Source organism: Lampetra planeri, chromosome 1 (assembly GCF_965212315.1).
Source record: "Lampetra planeri chromosome 1, kcLamPlan1.2.h2, whole genome shotgun sequence".
Classification (NCBI taxonomy): domain Eukaryota; kingdom Metazoa; phylum Chordata; class Hyperoartia; order Petromyzontiformes; family Petromyzontidae; genus Lampetra; species Lampetra planeri.
In genome coordinates, this window is record NC_136107.1 from 3,533,308 (window position 1) to 3,554,233 (window position 20,926).

General features: G+C 52.1%; 1 protein-coding gene across 3 annotated transcripts; it reads right to left on the reverse strand.

The window, feature by feature from the left end:
* Positions 1–364: 364 nt before the first annotated feature.
* Positions 365–19,804, reverse strand: LOC144728812 (nuclear receptor subfamily 1 group D member 1-like). Of its 3 annotated transcripts, none has more exons than XM_078608608.1 (8): positions 19,150–19,804; positions 9,224–9,676; positions 8,562–8,650; positions 7,441–7,585; positions 5,866–6,899; positions 5,028–5,213; positions 4,128–4,338; positions 365–3,625 (listed from the first exon to the last, which is right to left on the reverse strand). In XM_078608608.1, the coding sequence occupies exons 1-8, from the start codon at positions 19,166–19,168 to the stop codon at positions 3,429–3,431; spliced, it is 2,334 nt and encodes a 777-aa protein (XP_078464734.1). In that variant the 5' UTR covers positions 19,169–19,804; the 3' UTR covers positions 365–3,428. The 3 variants fall into 3 exon arrangements, with proteins under 3 accessions (XP_078464734.1, XP_078464650.1, XP_078464819.1); XM_078608524.1 differs by having other exon boundaries at positions 9,224–9,679; XM_078608693.1 differs by lacking the exon at positions 19,150–19,804 and adding an exon at positions 18,203–18,355 and having other exon boundaries at positions 9,224–9,679.
* Between the last annotated feature and the right edge of the window lie 1,122 nt (positions 19,805–20,926).

The following is a 20,926-nucleotide window of genomic DNA, read 5'->3' on the forward strand; positions in this document are numbered from 1 at the left end:
GGTGGGCGTGGCCAAAGGCAGAACTCCACGACTCCAGGAAATGGCCCCGAAGCTTGCCATATCGTAAGGGACCGTGGCCAATTACAGCCAACGTCAGTTGACCGTGGACAATTAGACCCAAGCCGAAACATAACATATTAAAAAGAACGTTTAAAAAGATGTTTATTTTTTATTTTTGTGATAGAATATAGTATTGTCATCAGTATGACATAAGTATACCAAGTTTGCAGTCGATACCACATTGGGAAGTGGGTTAAAATTGAGTTACACGATTTGAGGATACAACAACGACAACAACAACAACAACAGCAGACAGAGTGAGTTCAAAAAAAGCGTGTAAAAATGTGACACGAGCGAGCCAAGGTCGTTTTAACAACGGCACGTTTATTGGGCAGGGAATGCATAACCAGGAACAGTTGCGGTAGACACAAGGATGAAGACGGGACAATGCAAATGGTAATTCCGAGCATGCGGACACATACTGGCAAAATGTATGTTACAGTATCCAAGCAGCTTAACAGCAACACCACCTCCGACCCCTCTCCCTCCACGCCCCCCGCCCCCCCCACAACACATTCAATTATTTTCCTCAATCAAAGGAAAACGTGGACAATGCCCAATCAGCGCTGGCTGGTGGAAGTGACTGACAGCCGTCAATAAAAACGTACACACCGCCGCAGCCCGTATACACATATTCCTTGCATACACTCTTCAAATCAATGTAAGATCCATTTGTGAGTTTTTGTAATCGGTTTTGTTTTTCGTCTTCTTCTTCTTCTACCAAACAAGTGCTCTCTCGTTTACAATATATCTCTCTCTACCTATATAATCACACGTCTTTCTGAAACATTCATTTCGCGTAGGCACGGAACCAGTCACAATTGCGGAATACATTCTATTCTTGTATTTAATACGCTCCCTCTTGTTCTGTTTCTGTTGATTGCGACCTCTCCCCCCCCCCCCCCACAGCTTTGTTTTCTTCCCACAAACCAATAATCCATATATACCGATATCATACACAGATATGTTGCATGTGAAGCACACACACACACACAGAACATACGAATTACATACGTATTTGAAAAAATCAGATTGCACCATGAGAAAGAGCATATATTTAAGTGATAATGTAAAGTCTTTTTTTCGGAGAACGTGCAAAGCCTAATTTATTTAATTACACAAACAGCAGAATTACACCTCCGCAATTATGTACAGACACGTATTTGGGGCGAGTGAGCCCCATTCGTGATGCCCCACACGTCGTGGATTATTGACATCAGTGTTGTTGTGATGGCGAATCATCACGTAGTCCGCCGTGAGACTAAATCGCAGCAATACATTGAACCGCACAAAACACAGAATTGGTATTATACAGGATGATCCATTTTGACGGATGCCCCATTGATTTATAATGACGGAATATTTGCGATGGCTCCGTGTGTCTTACAGAGGTGTGCACCGAGAGACGCGAAGAGTGTTTTGAGTTCACGAGTTGCATTGGGATGGGAGGAAGACGTGCACAGAAGCTTTGGAAATAAATATTATCCTCTTACAATGTCTCTAGAAATGGACCAAACCCATGTTACAAAATATATTTAGACAAAAAAAGCCGTGCAATTGCAAGCTGGTCTCCAGACGAGGGCGCTTGCTGCTCGGGGTGTGAGTTAGCACCAGTTCAAGGGCCATCATAGCTACCTGCAAAGATTGAAAAACATCGTTGAATATATCTTATTGGCCTGTCCATTGGTTGTGGTGGTGGCGGTGGCTATCGTGTTCCTTTGCATTAAGTGCCGCGTTGATTCTGTCTCACTGGTGCAAATGTAGGGACACTTTGTGTAAATGTTGGGACAGGCGAGTATTGAACGCATTTACATGACACGACAAAAGAAATATTAAATATGGCAATGTTTACGATAAAAAAAAGAAATCTAAACAATTCTCGCAACGACAAAAAAATATTCGTGTTAATTTAATGCTCGTTTTAAATAAGTTCTAGCAGCTAATAATAACGAATAAAACTACGGTTGAAAAGTTGACACATACAACGGGGTTCATGAAACGTCAATGCCATAACTCGTATAAACACTCGAGAAAGCACGCACGCTCGCTCGCTCGCACACGTGCAACGCTTCTTAAGTTACAAAGAAAATAAAAACTCCCCCACAAAAGGGGGACAAAGTGAAACACTGGAAATGATCGCACTTTTGCACTGCTTTGCAGAAGCACCCTTCACATTCACCATACAATGCCACCCTAAGTGCCTGAAGCTTTCCTTGTTAGCGGTCAATGCATCCCGCAGAAGTTACCGCAGCCCGCGTCCGTGCGCCGAGTCCGTACGTCTGATGCGATTTAAATTATCGACAAACCCACAACAAGATAAACATCTACGCGTGACAGCATTTGCAGTGCCTTCAAATCGGGTGTCTGTTATTCCCAGTTTACTCTCTCGCTGACGGTTGAGCGTCAAGGCAGGCTGAACGCAGAGAAACCAAAGACGGATTTATAATTTTTTTTACAAAGGCGTTGACGAAAATTCTTTTTCACGGCCGCCGCTTTGCAGCCGGCTTGCTTGCGATTAAACAAAGCGTGCGTGTCGTTTGCTTTCCTATTACACAAGAACGCGGGGATATTTGTACATTATATACACATACACACGAGGAGGATGTCATTACCGTTATCGACGTGGCCGGAAACATTTTTTGATCACTGGTACAGCAAAACTTTTGTTGGACCAGTTTTCTCGGAGTAGGAAGCACAAAGGATGCGCACAAAACGTGCTCCCGGTCATGAATCGTGAACGCCACGAGAGAGCACAATTACTCGGGTTTACGGCGACGCCGGTCAGTGATTATCGCGATGCGGAGAAAAAGAGAGGGAGGAGAACAAACGAACTGAAAAAAAAAACTTGCCAATTCGTCAAACGCTACGTAAACAAACAGACGCTACATAATTTACACGTGGTCGCAAGTGCAGCTGTGTCCGTCGCACCAAAGCCCTTGGCTGCGAGGTGGCCGAGTGTCCGCGCGCCGCAACCAACGCTCGCTCGCGCGCTTTTGCGAGCGGAGCAAAACGAATGTACACAGGAAGCTTTATTTGTCGCGATACCCTCCTCCTCCTCCTCTTTAGCCTTCGTCGATTTGTTTACGAAAAAAAAACGCACGCGCTATTATTGGAAGCAAATTGCACGTACGTTTGGATCTTACGTTACATTTAGGAGCCATTCTACAAGGCTTGTCGTCGCTATCCTCAAGTCTTTTAGGGCAGTCTACGGATGCTATTCAAGTGTTTTTGTTGTTGTCGTTTCGTTTTAGTAAAGTGCTCATCGTACTGACGATGAACAGCGGGGAAAACGTCCAATAAATAAAGTCGCCTTCACGCACTCTTGTTAATCTTTTTGCGCACCGCCCCGCCGTCGAAAGCGCTCGCTCTCACGCGTCTATGCGGAAGGCGAGCAGCTTTTCCGAGTGGAGGTTGTTGAGCGTGCGCAGGTCGGGCAGGCGCAAGAGGAGCCTGGTGTAGAGCGTCGCGCCGTCCTGGTGGTTCCTGGAGACCAGGTCCCTCAGGTCTGAGATGAGGGCCTCCTGCAGGCGCTCGACCATCCCCACATCCTCGATGCCGGAGCGATCTGTGGTCGCAAACGGGAGAGACAAACACACGCGGTGCATTTCGGTGAGCGGGGGGCAAAGTTTCGTGGCAACATCACAAACGTCGATTCAAATTGTGGAGTTTTGTAATTAATGGAAAGGTATTTTTGTTACAGGTCGAACTTTCTTAACATTTTTTTTGCAAAACCTTGGTCGACTGGGTGGATCTACATCTGATAATGCAACTGATGATCCCATGATGCGTCATCTCCAGTTAATCTGGGTTACAAAGGCGCAGGGAATATTGAGAAAAGCTTCTTAGACATCAAAGTCAGCTGTGGGGCGGGTAAAACCGAGCGATTGGAAAACCATCGTGACCCACGACATTCACAGATTCGCAGCGGGTACAGGTTAAACCGGGCGCTAACGACGATGATTAATATTAAACCCCGGTGACGATGACGATGGACGACGAAGTGTTAAACCGGGGCGGCGTTACCACGTCGAAAATAAAGAGAAAGATGCAGAGAGAGAGAGACGTACCGGCGGAGACCAGCACGACGGCACTGAAGAGGCCCATCTCCTCGGTGGTGAGCCGCAGGGACACCAGCTTCTCGGCAAAGTCGAACATGGCGTGCAGGAGCTCGCCCATGCCGAGGGCTCGCAGCTCCTCCAGGCGATAGACGCGCCCGCCCGCAAACTGCACGGTCCTGTCGCGCGCGTCGAACAGCGAGGAGAAGCGCACCACAAGCACCTGCGGAGAGAGGGCGGTAGGGGACAGGCGATGAGCACAGTGTGTCGAACAAACGGTGGCCATAGCCCAACCCACCCCCGCCTTAAGCTTACACGGAGGAGACACGCGGATTTTATTGCAACTGGGAGACAGACCTGTTCTCCACCTGAAGACGGCTGCTTGCGTTGTGGCCGAAACGTCGTGAGAATTACTCTATTATGTTTTATTTTTATTGTTTTATTATTTTCCTTCTACGTGACTTTACCGAAAGAACCAATAAGATGGGAGAGAGAGGTTAAGGGGGTCAAAAGATGCGCGCGGGCGAAATATCTCGCCGCTCAAACGAGCAAACGTGACGGCCGCTCATTTCCGTCGCCGGCCACAAGTCAGTTGCTGGAAATTCCACATGACTATGGCCGGAGGGAGGCATGCCTCTCCGTAGGGCAACCCATTGCCGATTTACCGAAAAACAAGCGGTATGCTCGTTTTATTGAGCACGAGGAGAATTGACAAGCTAAGCCGATGTCCCACCACCCGAACCGGAATTTAAATATCGTCGACTTTCAAGCTGCGGAGCCGAGGTGATCTCGCCAGTGACAAAGAAAGGAGGGCAGTGGTGGGGGAGGGGGGGGGGCACACAGTTCTGCCGCGCGTGCCTTTGCACCTCAACTGAGATTCCCCCCTCGGCATCATTTTTTGTTTTTTCTCACCTCGAAGGTGCCGGCCTTGAGCAGGGCGACCTGGTCCTGCTGCGAGAGGCTCAGGAAGCCGGGGATGCTCCGTGCGAACTCCACCACCTCTTTGACGGCCGGCGTGAAGCAGCGGGAAAAGTCCTCCCACACCTCTCCCCCGGTGGCGTTGGGACGGCCAAACGGGCCGCTATTCAGGGGGCACGCCTGGCGATGGAAAGAACGCGCGTCAGACGGTGGCGGAGAGACGGCATCTCGCGGCGCCCGATAACCTCGCGAGGCCACCTCCGTTGTCGTCATTCTTTCCATGTTAGGAAGTCACTGGGAGCTGTTGCAATGTTACACTGGAAACTCAATTTTGACTTCAAGCTTTCGTGACTGCAGGTATTCATACTTTTTTAATACAAATATTTCTTCCTGCCTCAGCAGTCCGCCTGCTGTATTTGTTCACCTCAAGACGATTGCTTGCGTTGCGATAGATTTTTTTATTATTTTTCTATCTACGTGACTTTACCGAAAGACCCAAAAAGTATGGAAACTCATTTCTTTAAAACTGCTGTTTGTGTTTAGTTTGTTGTCCCCCCCGCACCGCTGATTAGCGCAGTTGGCTAGGTAGGGTGCGAAAGAAGTTCAACGTACATACTACACGATGCGCTACTATACACTACAACGCCACGATACTAAATTGACAACGAATTTCTTTAAAACTGCTTTTTGTGTTCAGTTTGTTGTCCTTCCGCCCGCACCTGCCATTAGCGCGGTTGGCTACCTACGGTGCGAAAGAAGTTCACCGTACATGCACGCAACTTACATACCACATACACGCACGGGGTCGCGCTCCGCGAGCGATCTCACGTACCAGCTTTCTGCTCTGCGGTCCACTCCAGGGGCAGCTTCGCGCTCCCGAGGACGACGCCGTCTCCTCTCGCTCCTCGGGCCAATGCCGCACGCCGCCGGACATCTGCGGCGCCTGCACGTGCCCCTGGCCCATGGGGCACGCCGAGACTTGGCCGTAGCCGTAGTCGTGCCGGCCGTACTGGCCGTGCTGGCCGGAGATCGCCCGAGGCTGCGCCGCGTGGAAGCGCCCGCCGTTGTCCTCGCCCGGGTACGCGCCCCCGTGGGCGCCCGCGGAGCACACGCTCGCGTAGCGCGCCCTCTCGTGCCCGCCGTCGACGAAGCCGGCGCGGTTGACGTTGACGCCCGCCGGCGAGTCGCACCGCTGGCGGAAGAGGCCGGCTTGCGCGGCGGCCCTCTCTCCCCGGCCGCCGTCCGGCAGGCCGTAGCACTGGCCGCCGTTGTTGTTGTCCCGCGCGCTCCACGCGGCGCGTGCCATCTCGGCCTCCTGCCTCGCGCCCAAGGCGGCGTGCGTGGCCGCGCCGTCCGAGAGCCCGGCGAGAGCGGGGCCTTGCATGGCGTCTGCCGGCAGGCTCCCGCCCGGTGCCGAAGCAAAGTTCTGAACCCGCTTGGGGTCGCCGCCGACGCCGCCGCCGCCGTTCGATTGCTCCAAAGGAACCTCGGGGCGGCGCTGCTGGAAGATGTCGGAGTGTGCGGCGCCGACCCTCTGAGCCGCTTCTTCCTCTTTAATCTTGAGGGGGCTTCCGGGCTGGCTGCGGGGCCGCCCGCCGTCCGGGCTCGCCTGCATCGACTCGGGCAGCTTGCGTGCTCTGCTGGCCTCCGCCTCCGCCTGCCCCACGCTGCTCCACTCCATGTTGTCGACCGTCAGCAGCTGCTGCTGCTGCTGCTGCTGAAGCTGCTGCTGCTGCTGGCTGCCGTCCGCTGGCCGAGCTATCACCTGGCTGACCATGACGGACGAGGAGGCGGAGTTGAGGGCGTTCTGGACTTCTTCCATCAGGCGCAGCTTTTCGCGCTTTGGGATGCGTCCGAATCGCACGGCTGTGGTGGTGGTGGTGGTGGGGGGGGGGGGGGAGAGACAACCAGCGAGGAACCGTTTGAGATTTCGCATTCCGGTTCGAGTGAAACCCGTCAACTGAAGGCGCCTGTCTACGGGACCCCCCTTCAAGGAGGAACGGTAACGCAGGAATACGAAACAACGAGGCTAAATAATTTCACATTGAATGTTGTAATATTTTTTCTGCTCGCACAATGCCGCACTTTAAAAAGGCATATTTACGAAAAGAAAGCGGTTCGTCTGGTGCAGGCTTAATAAAATTGCAATGCATTAAAAAGATACGGGGCTCTTCATGACGACTCGATTTAAATTTTATTAATGTGGGCGGGGAGGGGGGGTGGGATTTCACACTTGACCGCCATTCATCCCTTCGGGTGAGCTCGGCGCTTTTCGTAAAAGGCGGCGTTCATCTCAACGGACTCTCCCGTATCGCCGCTTTAAATTATCATCGTCACAGGCCGAGACTCGGGCGCACCCGAAAGTGCCGGCCGCCACATCGACGCCCGGGGCTGTGAAATCACCCACCGTCTTTGGACATGCCGACGGACAGGCACTTCTTGAAGCGGCAGTGCTGGCAGCGGTTGCGATTTGCCCGCACGATGGGGCAGGTCTCGTTCTTGAGGCACGGCTTGTACTTGATGTTTTGCTGGATGCTGCGTCGGAAGAAGCCCTACGCGGAAGGAAGGAAGAAAAACGAATGCACACGCCGCGACGTTAGCCCTGCGCGACAATCGTGCGACGGGTTCTTTTAATACACCAACATTCATGTAAAAAGTGACAATGGAAATTTTATTGTTGCGCAAAGCATCGATTCATTTCGAGACTGGTTCAGTATTTTCCTGCGATTGAGATGTTTGGTCGATTCCTCATCGAGCCGAAAGTTTTCTGACCCCGCCCCCTCCTGGACATCAGTGAAAAAGAGCTTCATAGCTCATCGGATTGTTCCGGTATAAATAAAGATTCCCATTGTGATATGCATGTGTGTTTACATGTGGGAGTAAAATAGATCAACTGGAGAAAATTCCACAAAAACTAAAAATGCATCAACCGACTCGCCACACCGCCACCTGCTCGCGACCAGCAGGGGGCGGGCGTCTCGCGCGCACGTGACCTCAACGTGAGTAGCCAGACGGTGCGCCAGATTGCAGGCAAAGAGCAAAGATCCCCCGTATAGCCTTAACAGACTGTAGGGGCAAGTGCCGTTAGCGAGCACCTATGAAGGCCGGAACGGTACACGAGGGGGTAGGTGGCCAGCACCACGCCCGACCGCCTTTGTCTCCCCCGTGACGATGTTTACACACCACACCAGGTACTCATTTCAGGCTGAGTCGACCTAGGGGAAGCCCAGGACCGGTTCAGATAATCGTCACTGGTGTTGGCCGGGAGCGGGAATCGAACCCGGGTCGCTAGGTTCATAGCGCAGCGCGCTAACCGCTACACTATCGCTCCCCACGATGAGTAACCGCTGTGTGGCTCGAGGAGGTAGAGAGAGAGGTCGGGAGTGGTGTGACAGAAAAGAGCGCCGGTGGGCCAAAGCCTCAGTTTTGACCAGAGATTCCGTCCCGAGAGCCCCGCGGGCGATTTGAACGAATCGATCGCCGGGAGGAGGCAGGAGAAGGCAGGAGAAGGGAGGAGGACGCCGTTACCTTGCAGCCCTCGCAGGCGTGTACGCCGTAGTGGAACCCGGACGCGGCGTCTCCGCACACTTTGCATAGCAGCACAACGCCGTTGATTGCTGCGGAAGAAAAGTTGCACGGAGGGGTTAGCGGCGCACGACTGTTGTTCGGAAGCATCAATGCCGCGACTAAATCCGAACCGAATCGTGCGCGACTAAAAATTTTACTATTTTTTGTTATTTTGCCAGGTAAGGCCCGCTTGTTCAGAAACGACCTGGCCACAAATGACAGCTCAACGAGGCGGATTCCCACGTGGAAAATTGATAGCAGCCAAATAGACGTGCAAACTCCAAATTTCAAGGCATCAGGGTCGGCATCCAACCCACGAACCTTTCTATATACAGGACGAGGTAGTTAACATCTCGCCACCGCGTGGCGTTCACCAACTTTACAGCATTACAACGTATCAACACAATCGGGTGCACCCTCGAGCAACTGCAATTTCTCGTCAATCATGGGCTTAACAATTATTCTCTATTAACCGCTCATTTCCCATTGCATCGCACTTCCTCCCCCCCCACCCCCACCCCCGTTCCCGTCCCCCTCCTACGCATCGTTGCGGCACGGCACAGATCGGCTACCGGCGACAGCACGAGCGCGAGAAAGGCTGGACCGCGCGCGTTGTCGCTTACTGGCAATGCTCCCAATGGAGCCGGACTTGAGCTTGCCGGCGCCGGCGCTGCCCCGGGCGCTGCGGTGCGCGGGGCCTAGCACCAGCGACGAGGTAGGCGAGTGCGTGACGACGGCGCCGCCGCCGCCGAGGCTGATGCCGATGGAACCGGGCGAAGCGCCGGCCGGCGGGCAGTACAGGTGGTCCTGCAGCACCGTGTCCTGTCTCGCGGGCAGCGAGGTCGCGTAGATCGAGCCGCGAACGGCGCCACACGACCCCTCCGCGTCGCCGCGGCCCGGCGACCCGGGGCGGAATCCCGGAGGGCCGCTGACGGGCGGAGGGGACGCGGAGAGGGAGGACGAGAGCGGCGACTGGGAGCCGGAGCCGAAGCCGCTCTCGCTGCTGTCGCTGTGGCACGACATGGGGCTGGGGCTGGAGCCCATGGAGCCCGCGTACGAGATGACCCCTCCTCCTCCTGCTGCAGAAACACGCGCGTGGGCGCAGAAGCACGTTAGGTTGGAACATCGTGCGTGCGCGTGTTCCCAACGTGCCGAGCGGCGCACGGGAAAGGACAGCGCGCTGCTGGCGGCCGTGCCCAGTGCCGAACGCCTGCCAGCTACGAGATGCGGTGGAAAGTAAAAAAAAAAATGTACCTTTTTTTGGGGGAGGATGGGGTAAACTTTTACTGAACGTTTCAGTGAATTTGAAAGGAGCTCCACGTTCAAATGAGCGTTTGGGCGAATCCCGGCTCCTTCGGCAGCCAAGGTGAAAGTTGCACGCCCCCCATGGCAGGAGCCAGGATAACGAGCGACAATATTGAACCGTCGCTGCTCCCGTTGCGTTTGTTTCGTCGCCAACGACGCGACGACGGCCTCTCAGAGCGGCCTGCAGCCGGGGCACAGCTCGGAAACGAGCGCTCACGAGGAGGGAGGATGCGGTTTGTTCGCGCTGAATCCTACGTTTAAAAATAAAAATCGAAATACCAATATCAAGTTTTTTTGAGGGGTTGGATAGCGTGAATATAAATGTGTCGTTAAACCCGACACCACCCGACACAGCCAATTGGTTAGGTTTGTCAAGTAAAACAAAAGTGCCAATTAGTTACTATAGATCAGCGCAGCTAAAGCCGCATTTAATTCCAAAGCTGCATGAATTAATGAAAGCAAGCAAATGCTAAAAAGAAAAGTAAAATTTTTTTTTTATAAATACCTCAAATGTTTAGGACAAAAAATATTCCCTGACCGATTCCCCTTTCTGTTTACAAATCGGAAAACAACATCCGGTGGACACAACAAGTATCTTCTTCTTCTAAAGGCAAGGTCTGTGGTATGGAGGAGAAAATAAATACACCATACTAAGTAGAAGGGTACGAGATAAAATGATCACGTGGCCAACATTGAAGCCACGTGATTTCAACTACAGCCACAGCATGACGTTCTCTTTTTAAGTGCACGCCAATAAAGTGGCCACTGAAATTAATCGTTTAAAAAAAGAAAAATCATCATTCTCAAGTGAGCTTGGCTTCCTAATACTGTACTGCAATGCACCTAACATTAAGTAACCCCTTTTAAAGCTAATTACCATGACTCTTTTACTTCAACATTACCACACATCCACACCCTTGGCTCTATGCATCATCCCACGCCAATTAAGCGGGCCGCATACAATAGCGCGATTATGCCGGCAAACGGGTAGCAGCACCTCCCCTATCCTGCCCCGCGTTCGCGCGTGCGCGCACACAACACGCACAGTTGCACGCTAGTAACACCGAGAACACCCCCCCCCACCACCACCACCACTGCTTGTGGCACAAATCCCCCACCCACCACTGACACAGAAAGAGGAGGAGGAGGGAGGGAGAGAGAGAGAAAAAAAACCCCACGGACTGCAAAACATCGGTCACGTGGATCCGCACGGTGGGATCTGCCAGCAGCAAACAAGCAAGTACAGCCTTGGCAAGGGTTCAGTGCTCTTTCCATTTCAAGACTTGGCAAACAACGCAGAGTACACTATGTACTCTTGACATTCTTTTTTTTTTGTACAAATTGCGGTGTTATGTATCCGCGGACGGCGGCACCTCCGCTTTGCGCCCTGCAATAGGGGGCGGCAAAATAACATCCCTCGCTTCACTGTCCCAAAAAGATAGAGTCGGGTTACAGCACTGCCCCAGTGCCCTTTGTGGAAAAACAGAGGGACGAGGGGGGTGGTGGAACGAGAGGGTTTAAGGGGCACTGGGGCCAAGGGCAGGCAAGGGTCAGCGGAACGTGGAACAGGGTGGCCAGAAAGGCAGACCTGGCAGGCAGCGAGCGAGGGAGAAGATTCAGATGCCCAGTGGAAGAAGCGACTGGCCCCCCCCTCCCACCACACTGCCCCCCTCCACTACCCAACCCACCCACCCACCCCATCCTCCACCGCCTCCTCCTTTCTCCCTCGGATTACCTCGGGCATTAGATTGTTCTGTGCTATTTAAAAAACGGCGGAGGAGTTGTACATTTTAATTCACCGAATACACGAAAGTGCACCGTGTTGCTAGAGGAAGCGTCGGTGAATGTGACGGATATGTGCCCTCTGGGCGACTGCGTGTGACCGAGCCACCGGACACAGTCCCCAGTCGCAGTTTTACTGCCAAGATGTTTTCTTATTATTTAAATGATCTCGAAATGCCGTGTGGATATCACAATCGGCCATTGAATCTGTTACTATGGCGCGCGTGCTTAATCGCAAGGTGACGTAATTATCGCCTATAATGCCAACAGCAACAATTGAGTGCTAATAACGAGGTGAAATGTGATTATAATTGGATCATTAACATCATATTTGGAGAGTAAAAAACAACGTTGTCCGTTTTCTAAACACCAAATAGCAAGCGCCGTTGTTAATGGTGACAATACGGGCGTTGGTTTGGTTCAGCAAGGCGTTTAGATTTGTCTCTTTCTTCAAGTGGAACACATCCTGAATGTATTTCTAATTTAACAACCGGAACATTGTGTTTCAGGCCGCGGCATATCGCGTGTGTTGTGATAGCCACGCACAACACAAATAAATGTCGGGCTCTGTGAAACTGAAGCATGTAAATTGCACCGGCAGCTTTACAGTCAGTCATGTTACCGAGTCAACGCCAAGTGTCAAACCATCTGTCTTTGGAGCGAAAAACATTGCCCCACCACCCCGCCAACTCCCCCACCGCTCCCACCCTTCTTCTCTTCCATCCGCCGCCCCCACCAACCCAAACCCCCCCCCCATCCCTCCTCCCATGCTTCCCCTGCGTCTCCACACGTGTACCTGAACGCGGCTGACACGGGATGACCCACTTTGCTATTACTGGCATCGCTGCAGCTACGCGTTACGTGAGGGCCTCACGTGGACCTGCTCGTGTTTGAGCCGCGCACGCTTGAAGCACAAACACGAGAGAAAGAGAGCGAGAGAGGGATGGAGAGGGAGGGAGGGAGGGGAAAGCTAGCGAGAGAGAGAGACCATCATCAGCTGGCCCTCAACGTGAGCCACAGGCATCCTCATCCCTCCAATCACAGAGCCGCTCCAGAACTGGTTACAGCAGCCAATTAGGTTTCAGCAGCAGCAGCAGCAGCGGCGGCTCCCTGCACGCTCTGAATGGAATGATTTCACATCCCCCTACACAGAATCCCACCCCCAATCCATACCCATCCCATCCCTCGCAGCTCCTCCCCGCGCTCTCTCACAATGCAGAGGGGATGAAAGGTCTTCACGTGTGGAATCCTAAACGTGTTTTTTTTTTATTAGAGGTTAAAAATACTGCAGCATAAATCGGCACGATGACAGTCTCATGGTTTTTTGTCGTTGCCGATTGTAGGCATTTCATCGGATTACATAATTTGAGGTTAATACCGGTTTGCATACGAGGAAGGGAAATGCTTATTTGCAATGTGGCGGCGGGGGGGAAATGCGTTCATTCGGGTAAATACAATTACAGAGGCTAAACGATGAACGTCAAAAAAAAAATGGCACCGCTGATATGACGAGCGATTTCTTGCAGGCAGCAATTTGCAATTGGACGTCAAATAATGAGCTAGAGATGCGGCCTCACGGCACGCCGCGCAAGCGCTCTGGGTGCGTGTGTCTGGGGCTGTGCTAATTTTAAATCAAATGAAACTTCCGCGGCACTGCGAGGTGGCCGCCGGTGCTTTACCTAAGCGTTGTGAATTTCAACGTCGATTGTTTTCTGTTTCAATGTTTGAACAAGGCTTGCTCGCTTCCACGCTGCCTCCTCGCCTGTTACATAACAAAACTACAGGCTTTCTGTATTCCGCCCTTGGCTACGATTCCAGTGCGGCTCACCCCCCCCCTCCTCCTCCGCTCGCCTCCTCCCCATTCCTACCAAGCAATGCGTTGCGTAACCCGTCTCAGCGTTATAAACAATGCAAAGGACACCACCCGGAGCAAAACGCGAGCGCCGTTTCGCACTCCCACATCTCAAATCCCACCCTCAAACCCCGCGATGTTAATGCGTGTGTCACAGAGCTCTGTGTCACCGGGCTTTATTTTTTTAAATCCGCAGCGGCGTTCAATTCAAAACTCATCTCCTGGCAAATGTGCGTCTCTCGTGTCCCTGTCACCTATCCCTTGGCCCGTGTCCCCTGGCCCGTGTCCCCCAGTGGCTTTTCGATCGGGCAATGTGGGAACACGCCACCCGGCCCCGCGCGTCTCCCATGAAACCTCCTTATCGAGGCTATTTTTGGCCGACACTCAAAATAATCGCACGCGATGCCGCTTCCTTTGAGTACAGTACTAGATGTTCCAATTGCTAATCGCTTATTTTCATTGGCTTATAATTAAAATAAATCACTCCACGTACTTTTGCTAGGGTGGTACAGTATTTATATTAATATAGCCTCGGCTTATTTCATTAGCCTATTATTTTGGTCTCTGAAGCTGCGCTCTGTGAGAATTGTTTTCGTCTCTTTCATAACCCAATTAGCAGTATTGCAGAACTTCCGTAAAGATCGGTGCAATCGTTAATGTTTTGCATGCCCAACTCTCTGGCACGGTAACGGTACCCCACTGCTGCAGTCTGCTATTTCAAATCGACCTCGGGAACGATTGTCGAGAGTACAATCCCTCCCCCATGCCGTCTCCTGCTGCCACTAAGAATTCACCGAATGCAACAACAAAAAAGATGCAAACGTCTAATTTTCCTACAGGCTCAACTTTGTTTGCGAAAAATTTGTTTTTCAAATATTCGCTAATCTCATACGGCTCCATTGTGTCTCCATCGCCACTGTAAATCGCACGCGGTCTTCAATTTGAAGGTTAGGAACACGTCCACCCATCCGTTCATGCGCAACTGGCATTATAACGCAAACATAATCGCTCCCACTGATGCCCTGATGTGCTTGAAGCACGGCTAATGTTCATGTCTCTTTAAAATTCTGCACGGGCTCGAAAGCGCAGCAAGTCACACGCTGTGCGTTATGTAATGTGCAAACGTTTGGGGTATTTTTTTTCTCTCTCTCTCTCGCTCTCCAAAGATCAATGGCAACCCCCTTTTTTTTGTTGTCTCGCCGTCGAGGCTGACGAAGCAAGCAAGCACACATTCGCAGGCACGACAGCGGCCACTGGAGGGCGCCTACACACACACACCACGTTCCAAGGTTACGGTTACGCAACTCATCGCTCGCCTCTCTCGTGTGTCTCGGGCTCAGCTAAACGCAACGTGAGCGCAATGTACAGGCAGCAGGGTGGGGAGGACGGAGGGGGTGAGGGGAGGGGAGGAGAGGGCCTCCATCCCCGCCCCTACCCCACACATCGACCCAACCCCAGCAGCAGCAGCAGCAACACTCCACGTCCCCCTCCCTCTCTCCCCTCCTTTCATCCAAGTCACCCCACGCACCCTCCCCCCCCTCCTGGCAGCCGGCCAGCACATTACTCAACTGCCAAGTAACAAGAACACAATGTTCTGGTACGAACGCATGCTTGGCCTGCAGAATATAAATAACCCGTCCCTTGCCAGAATTGCCTGGAAAGGCACATGTTTTGAATAAGGACTTGTGGACTTGCTAGCTAACCGCTGGCATATATATTTTTTACAGACTTGGAATGCGCATTTTAAAAAAAAATCCTACAAAAACACTGCCCTTGTTAAACCCCAACATTAAGTAGGTATGTTGCGTGCGTGTATATTATTGTTGTGTTTTTTTTATTTGTACGAGCACTTCTGCTGCGGGGTATTATTGTAACCGTGCTTTTCACCGAGGCTGGCCTTGGTGGTCACAGTTCGGGTTGAAGTTCGGGAAACCTAGACCCGGGAGCATAGAAGTACTGTACAGTAGTAAAACAACGGATGTTGATGCAAGTGTGTATTTTTAAATTAGTGAGATACAACACGAGTGAATACCGATACGAGTGCTCCGTTTACAACAACAACAACAAAACACTTGCTCCGTTGTGCGGCTATATAAGGGGTTGTTACGAATCGTCGTTTGTGGATTATGAAACGTTCCTGTGGAAATCGGTGGCGACGAGATGGACGGGAATGTGCGGGGGGGTAAGGGGCGGCTTGGTTGGCTTGCCCTCGGCAACAGAAGATGCAGAATAAACACAATGATTCGGCATGACTGACGGATCAATGGCGAGCACTCATCTCTGCGTCTTTTAGCCCAATTCCATACCAGCATGTGTGTGTACTGTACAGCCTCCCCACCCTTCTCTCTCTCTCTGTCTACGCAGAGTACAAAACACAGCGGTGGCCCAGGCGAGGCTGACGCTGTTTGCGTGGTAGCTAGAATCACATTTTGTTAAATGCTCACTCGAGGATTTGTTGACAAGCGGGTCGTGGAATTGGTGACAACACTTGCATCATAAACTCAGCCACATGAGTTTGACTCCGGCCACGGCTAATATCAGTTTTGAGTGATATCTGCCTCACCCCCTTCACCAAAATAAAAAAAAATAACAACCTTCACCAACCCGCACTGACCTGCAAACCACCCTAAAGATTATCATAATATTTTTTTTTTAATTCACTATGAATTAGGTTACAACTAACACGTCCAGTAGACATTGGACAATGCTCTCTGAAGTTAGGAATCTCTGAGTGAACCTGAGAGCATGTGCTGGCTGCTATTCACCCCACAGCGATGTGCCTCGGCTCTTTTTCTTCTTCTCTTACGTGGCATGTGTTTACGCAAAACGCAATTCTCAAATAGCGTGTCCTTGGATGGCAGTAGCACCAGCGCAATATAAAGTTTTAGAACTTCCGTGCTCAACGAAGTCTCTCCCTCCCCACCACTCACTCCCCGGAGATGCGAGGCGATAAATTCCAACCCCCCCCCCCCAAATCTATGTGGCTGATGGGGGTCTCGTTTTAACCGCCCCAGTTAAAAAGGCCTTAAAATAGTTCAAAGTACACGTTGCTCCCGTGGCTCACAAACATTCCATTCCAAAAACAAACCCGCTAAAGTTCGCTCCGGTTTATTCCACCCACCCCCCCACCCCCCCCCGTGTCTGTGTGAGTGAGAGAGAGAGAAACAGAAACGCCGGTACTTGTGTTATTACAATGTTTTAACAAACAAACAAAAAATTATCCCAGAAAAACGCGGACAAAAAAAAACACTTAGTTCCAGAAGGAGTGCCAAGACGTCAAAGTCTGGCTGCCACCAACACACCCAACACCCACCTAGCTACACTGGCATGTCTCCGGGGGTCGTTATGTAAGCCGCGCGGCTCGGAACACTGTGACCTACATACGACCTGACCAGAATTTTCCAATGTGTGAGCGCATTTTCGGCCCCCCCCCCTTTTTTCTTTTCTATCATTTTTTTGCTCTTTAGCGGTGGTGTAGTGGGGGGGGGGGTGTTGGGTGTGTGGATTGGGGGGGGGTACGGTGAAAAGAACGCAACACACACTCCGCAAGCACGCACACGTAAGCCGCCAATACGTAAGGCGACTGATTAACGCACGTGGAATTACAATCGCAACCTCCCTGAAGCTCGCATATTATAATCTAAACACCGCTCCCTAAACCCCTTTTTAACAAAAAAAAACACTTTCGGTGATCGTGTGGTTCGCGGTGGCGATGTTTTACGCAACAAGTTTGCTGCTGTTAATGACGTCTCGTAATTGCGGTCACTACGAGCTTGGGAGCGGGGCTTGGTGGGGCTGAGGAAGAGGGGGGGCGGTGGCCGTGGTGGTGGTGGTGGTGGCCGTGGTGGTGGTGGTGGTGGCCGTGGTGGTGGTGGTGGTGGTGGCCGTGGTGGTGGTGGTGGTGGCCGTGGTGGTGGTGGTGGTGGTGGCCGTGGTGGTGGTCGTGGTGGTGGTGGGGGGATGAAAGGTGGGAGGGGGGGGGGAGCCAGTACCGTCATCCGAGGGAGGGGGAATCGCACTAACAAAACATGTTGTTTGAATGTTGACGTGATCAAGTGGAAGTTTTGAGAACATTGTGTACAGGTGAACGTAAAGCGGTAGGTGAAGGGAGGGGCTGAGTACGGGAGAGGGGAGGGTGGGGGCTTTGTGGGGGAGGGGGGGGAGAAAGGGGGGGGGGTATCCGTTCCAGGTGCGCGGCCTTAAGTGGGCGCGCACGTGTGTTCGACACGTGTAAGCGCACGTGTGTTCGACACGTGTTAGCGCACGTGTGTTCGACACGTGTAAGCGCACGTGTGTTCGACACGTGTTAGCGCACGTGTGTTCGACACGTGTAAGCGCGCACGTGTGTACGCGCAGGTGCAGGAAAGGCGATGTGCAGGGTGCATGCGACGACTGTACGTGCAAGCCAACTGTGCAGATGCACGTTCAGATGCGGGAGAGGTGCGCGCGTGTGTGTACAAGTGTAAGTACGCACGCCAGAGTTGTACATCGACGTGGCATTCGATATATAAGCGGACCGCGCATTTACACGCGTACGCGAATGTGCACGTGTGCCTATCGCAACACTGTAAGCGCGTTGGCACAGGTTTGTGTTAGGCGCGCATGTGTACGCGCATGCACCGGCATACGTGCACGGGAGACACCTGCGTGCACAGGTACGTACGTATGTTGAACTTCTTTCGCACCGTACGTAGCCAACCTAACCGCGTCTACGCAGGTGTGTGTGTGATGTGCGTGCCGTACGCGAAGGCGCGTGTAAGTTGTGGCCGTGCACGTGTGAACTCGGTCGAGCGCTGCCCGCCAGACCATTAGCCTCGGCTACCTCCTCCAAGTCACGAAGCCAACGTCGCATCATCATCATCACCACCACCACCGCCGCCACGAGCGATCCTCCGGCAACACTTTACGTAACATGGGTTCCCGGACCCCCCCATCCAATGCGGCTGGACGAGGAGGCGGGGTTGTGCGGGGAGGGAGGGATGGAGGGAGGGGAGGGAGCGGGGTGGCACATGGCTGGTGGGGTGCGGTCCACGTGCGGCCCAGAGAACCAATGCATCTCGGGGGTGGGTGGTAGCAGCCCTCGGCTCTTGCAGTCCTCGCCATTCATTCGGCTTGTTTACGATTTTTTTTAATCTACGCCGCTAACCCGTGCTGCGTGTCTCTGTGCGTGCGTGTGTGTCACGTCTCGCTCCCCCACACACACACACGCTGCCTCTGGCTTGCTTGCTTGCTTTGCCGAAATATAATCCCCCGTACATGAAACGCACGCCAGCAAGGCTATGTGTGTGTGTAATACGAGAGTTGTGTGTATTTTACGTACGGCCAAACTATAGGCTGCTGTTAAGTCGAGAGGGAGAAGCAAGCTGTCGTCCTTAAACAACTCACGCTACGCGGTAGTAAGGTACAAAAAAACCCCATCCCTTATCAGTACGGGAGTTATATCATCACCGTCGTCATCATCATCATCATCGGCTACGGTCATTCCACTGCTGGATGAAGCCCTCTGCCTGTCCCGGCCTCTGCCCCCATCATCTTTCACGACGCGTATACGTGAAAACAAACAAGTACAAATGGTATCAAAATCGCGTGTGGCACGCACAAAACTCTCACCTGGGTGATTCGTGTCCATGCTTCTTGAGGTCCTCTCGGCTCCGTCGAACGAATGGGTCGGGCAAGCGGAGCGTGGTGTTGACTACAAAAATAAAATGTTTTTGTTTGCTTTAAAGTCACTGAGAAAAATAACTCCGGAGTAACTTTGTCTACTCCCAGGCGCTGCTGCTGCTGCCACTACTAACTAACCCGCTCTCGCACGAAAACTCTGCTGTTGCGTCGCTACTGCAGCCGATGATGATGATGCTGCTGCTGCTGCTGTCTGGAAGTCAACACCGTCTTCCGGCAGATCTTGCCTTCTGTTGACAATGTTCAGTTCGGCGGAGCAGAGGCGATTAAGAGGCTGAATGAACAACTGCCCTGCTTGTGCTGCTACCGTTAAGCAGCAGAACCCCCGCGTGGGTGAAATGACAATTGGTGCTGGTGCTGTTTCCTGGCTAGCGTGCGCGTGTGCGCGTGTGTGTGTGTGCTGGGCTAGGCTGTAAGGTAAGAGCCGAAGTGAGTCAAGCGATCCCCCCCTCCTCCTCCTCCTCTCAGTGCCGACTGCGACGAGCCTTGCTCACCGATCGCGTGGTTCATAACTGCCCTCGGCTGGCGCGCAGCGCGGCCTCATATCTGCCGCCTTTCCCAGTTGGCGCAGCTCACGCGGCCCGAGGGTGGGAGGGATGGGGAAGGGGAGGGGAGAGGAGAGAGAGAGAGGGGAGGGATGGATGGATGGAGGGGGAAGAGAGAGGAGGGGGAGGTAGGAGGGGGAGGTGGGAGGGGATGAGTGGAGGGGGGGGCAGGCACACACGCGCGCGCGTGCGAGCGAGCGCGAAGGGGCATGAGGGGCGGGTATTGGCGCTGTTGGCTCGGCGTGTCCTAGTGACACACTTTTCGTGGGTTTTTTTTCTTCCGCTCACACTGCCGCACATGCGCTGCAATGTGACTTGGCAAAGCCGCAGTGGAGAAGTGCCTCCCCTCCTCCCCCCCCTCCTCCCCCCCTCCTCTCTCTCTCTCTCTCTTATTCTATAAGTGTACACTTATAGAATAAGAGGCATATCCTGCGTTCTCGCCGGTAATGCGGACTTGGTCAGCTTTCTGTATAGGCTTTAGCGTCATGCGAATTACTTTGTCGAGCTGTCGATACCGGCTGTGGAGTGCATCTTTTTTTGTTTGTCTTTTTGGAAAGGTTTTCATGAAGAGACTTGAACGCATCTTCTTGGTTCTTTCGGTAAAGTCACGTAGAATGGAAATAATAAAATAATAAAATAAAACATGATAAAATATTATATTATTTTATATTATTTTATTATGTTATTTTATTATGTTTTATTTTTATTATTTTATTATTTCCATTATACGTGACTTTACCGAAAGAACAGTCACGAAAGCTTCAAATCGAAAATTAGACTTGAAGCAGTGCGGGTGTTTAGTGCGGCCCAGTGAGTCAGATACATCAACAGACACGAACGTGGGGATTTTTTGGATGGGCTAAATTCGATGTCGTAGTTTGCGGGTTTTCAAAGTTGAACCGAAGACTCGGCTACGCTTGGCACACATTTCAAGTTTACAGCGCCCCCTTCTAAAGCAATCACAGGAATTCGAATAACTCAGACATCATGACGATGAGTCAGTTTCTAGTGCAACAACAAGCAGCATTCCACAAAGTCAAGCAACTTTAGTTATTACTACAGAGCAATACTTCTTCATAAACTACTCTATATATGAAAACTATTAATTAAAAAAAAAACCACGTAATGATCGACCTAAAAACAATTGTGCATTCAAGTTATTT

Excerpts from the sequence above, each read along its gene's own strand:
- LOC144728812 (XM_078608524.1), bottom strand. Across the intron at positions 7,586-8,561 it reads ACGCCTGCGAGGGCTGCAAG|GGCTTCTTCCGACGCAGCAT; the intron begins GTAACGGCGTCC and ends CCTTCCGCGTAG. Across the intron at positions 3,626-4,127 it reads CGTCGTGCTGGTCTCCGCCG|ATCGCTCCGGCATCGAGGAT; the intron begins GTACGTCTCTCT and ends TTGCGACCACAG.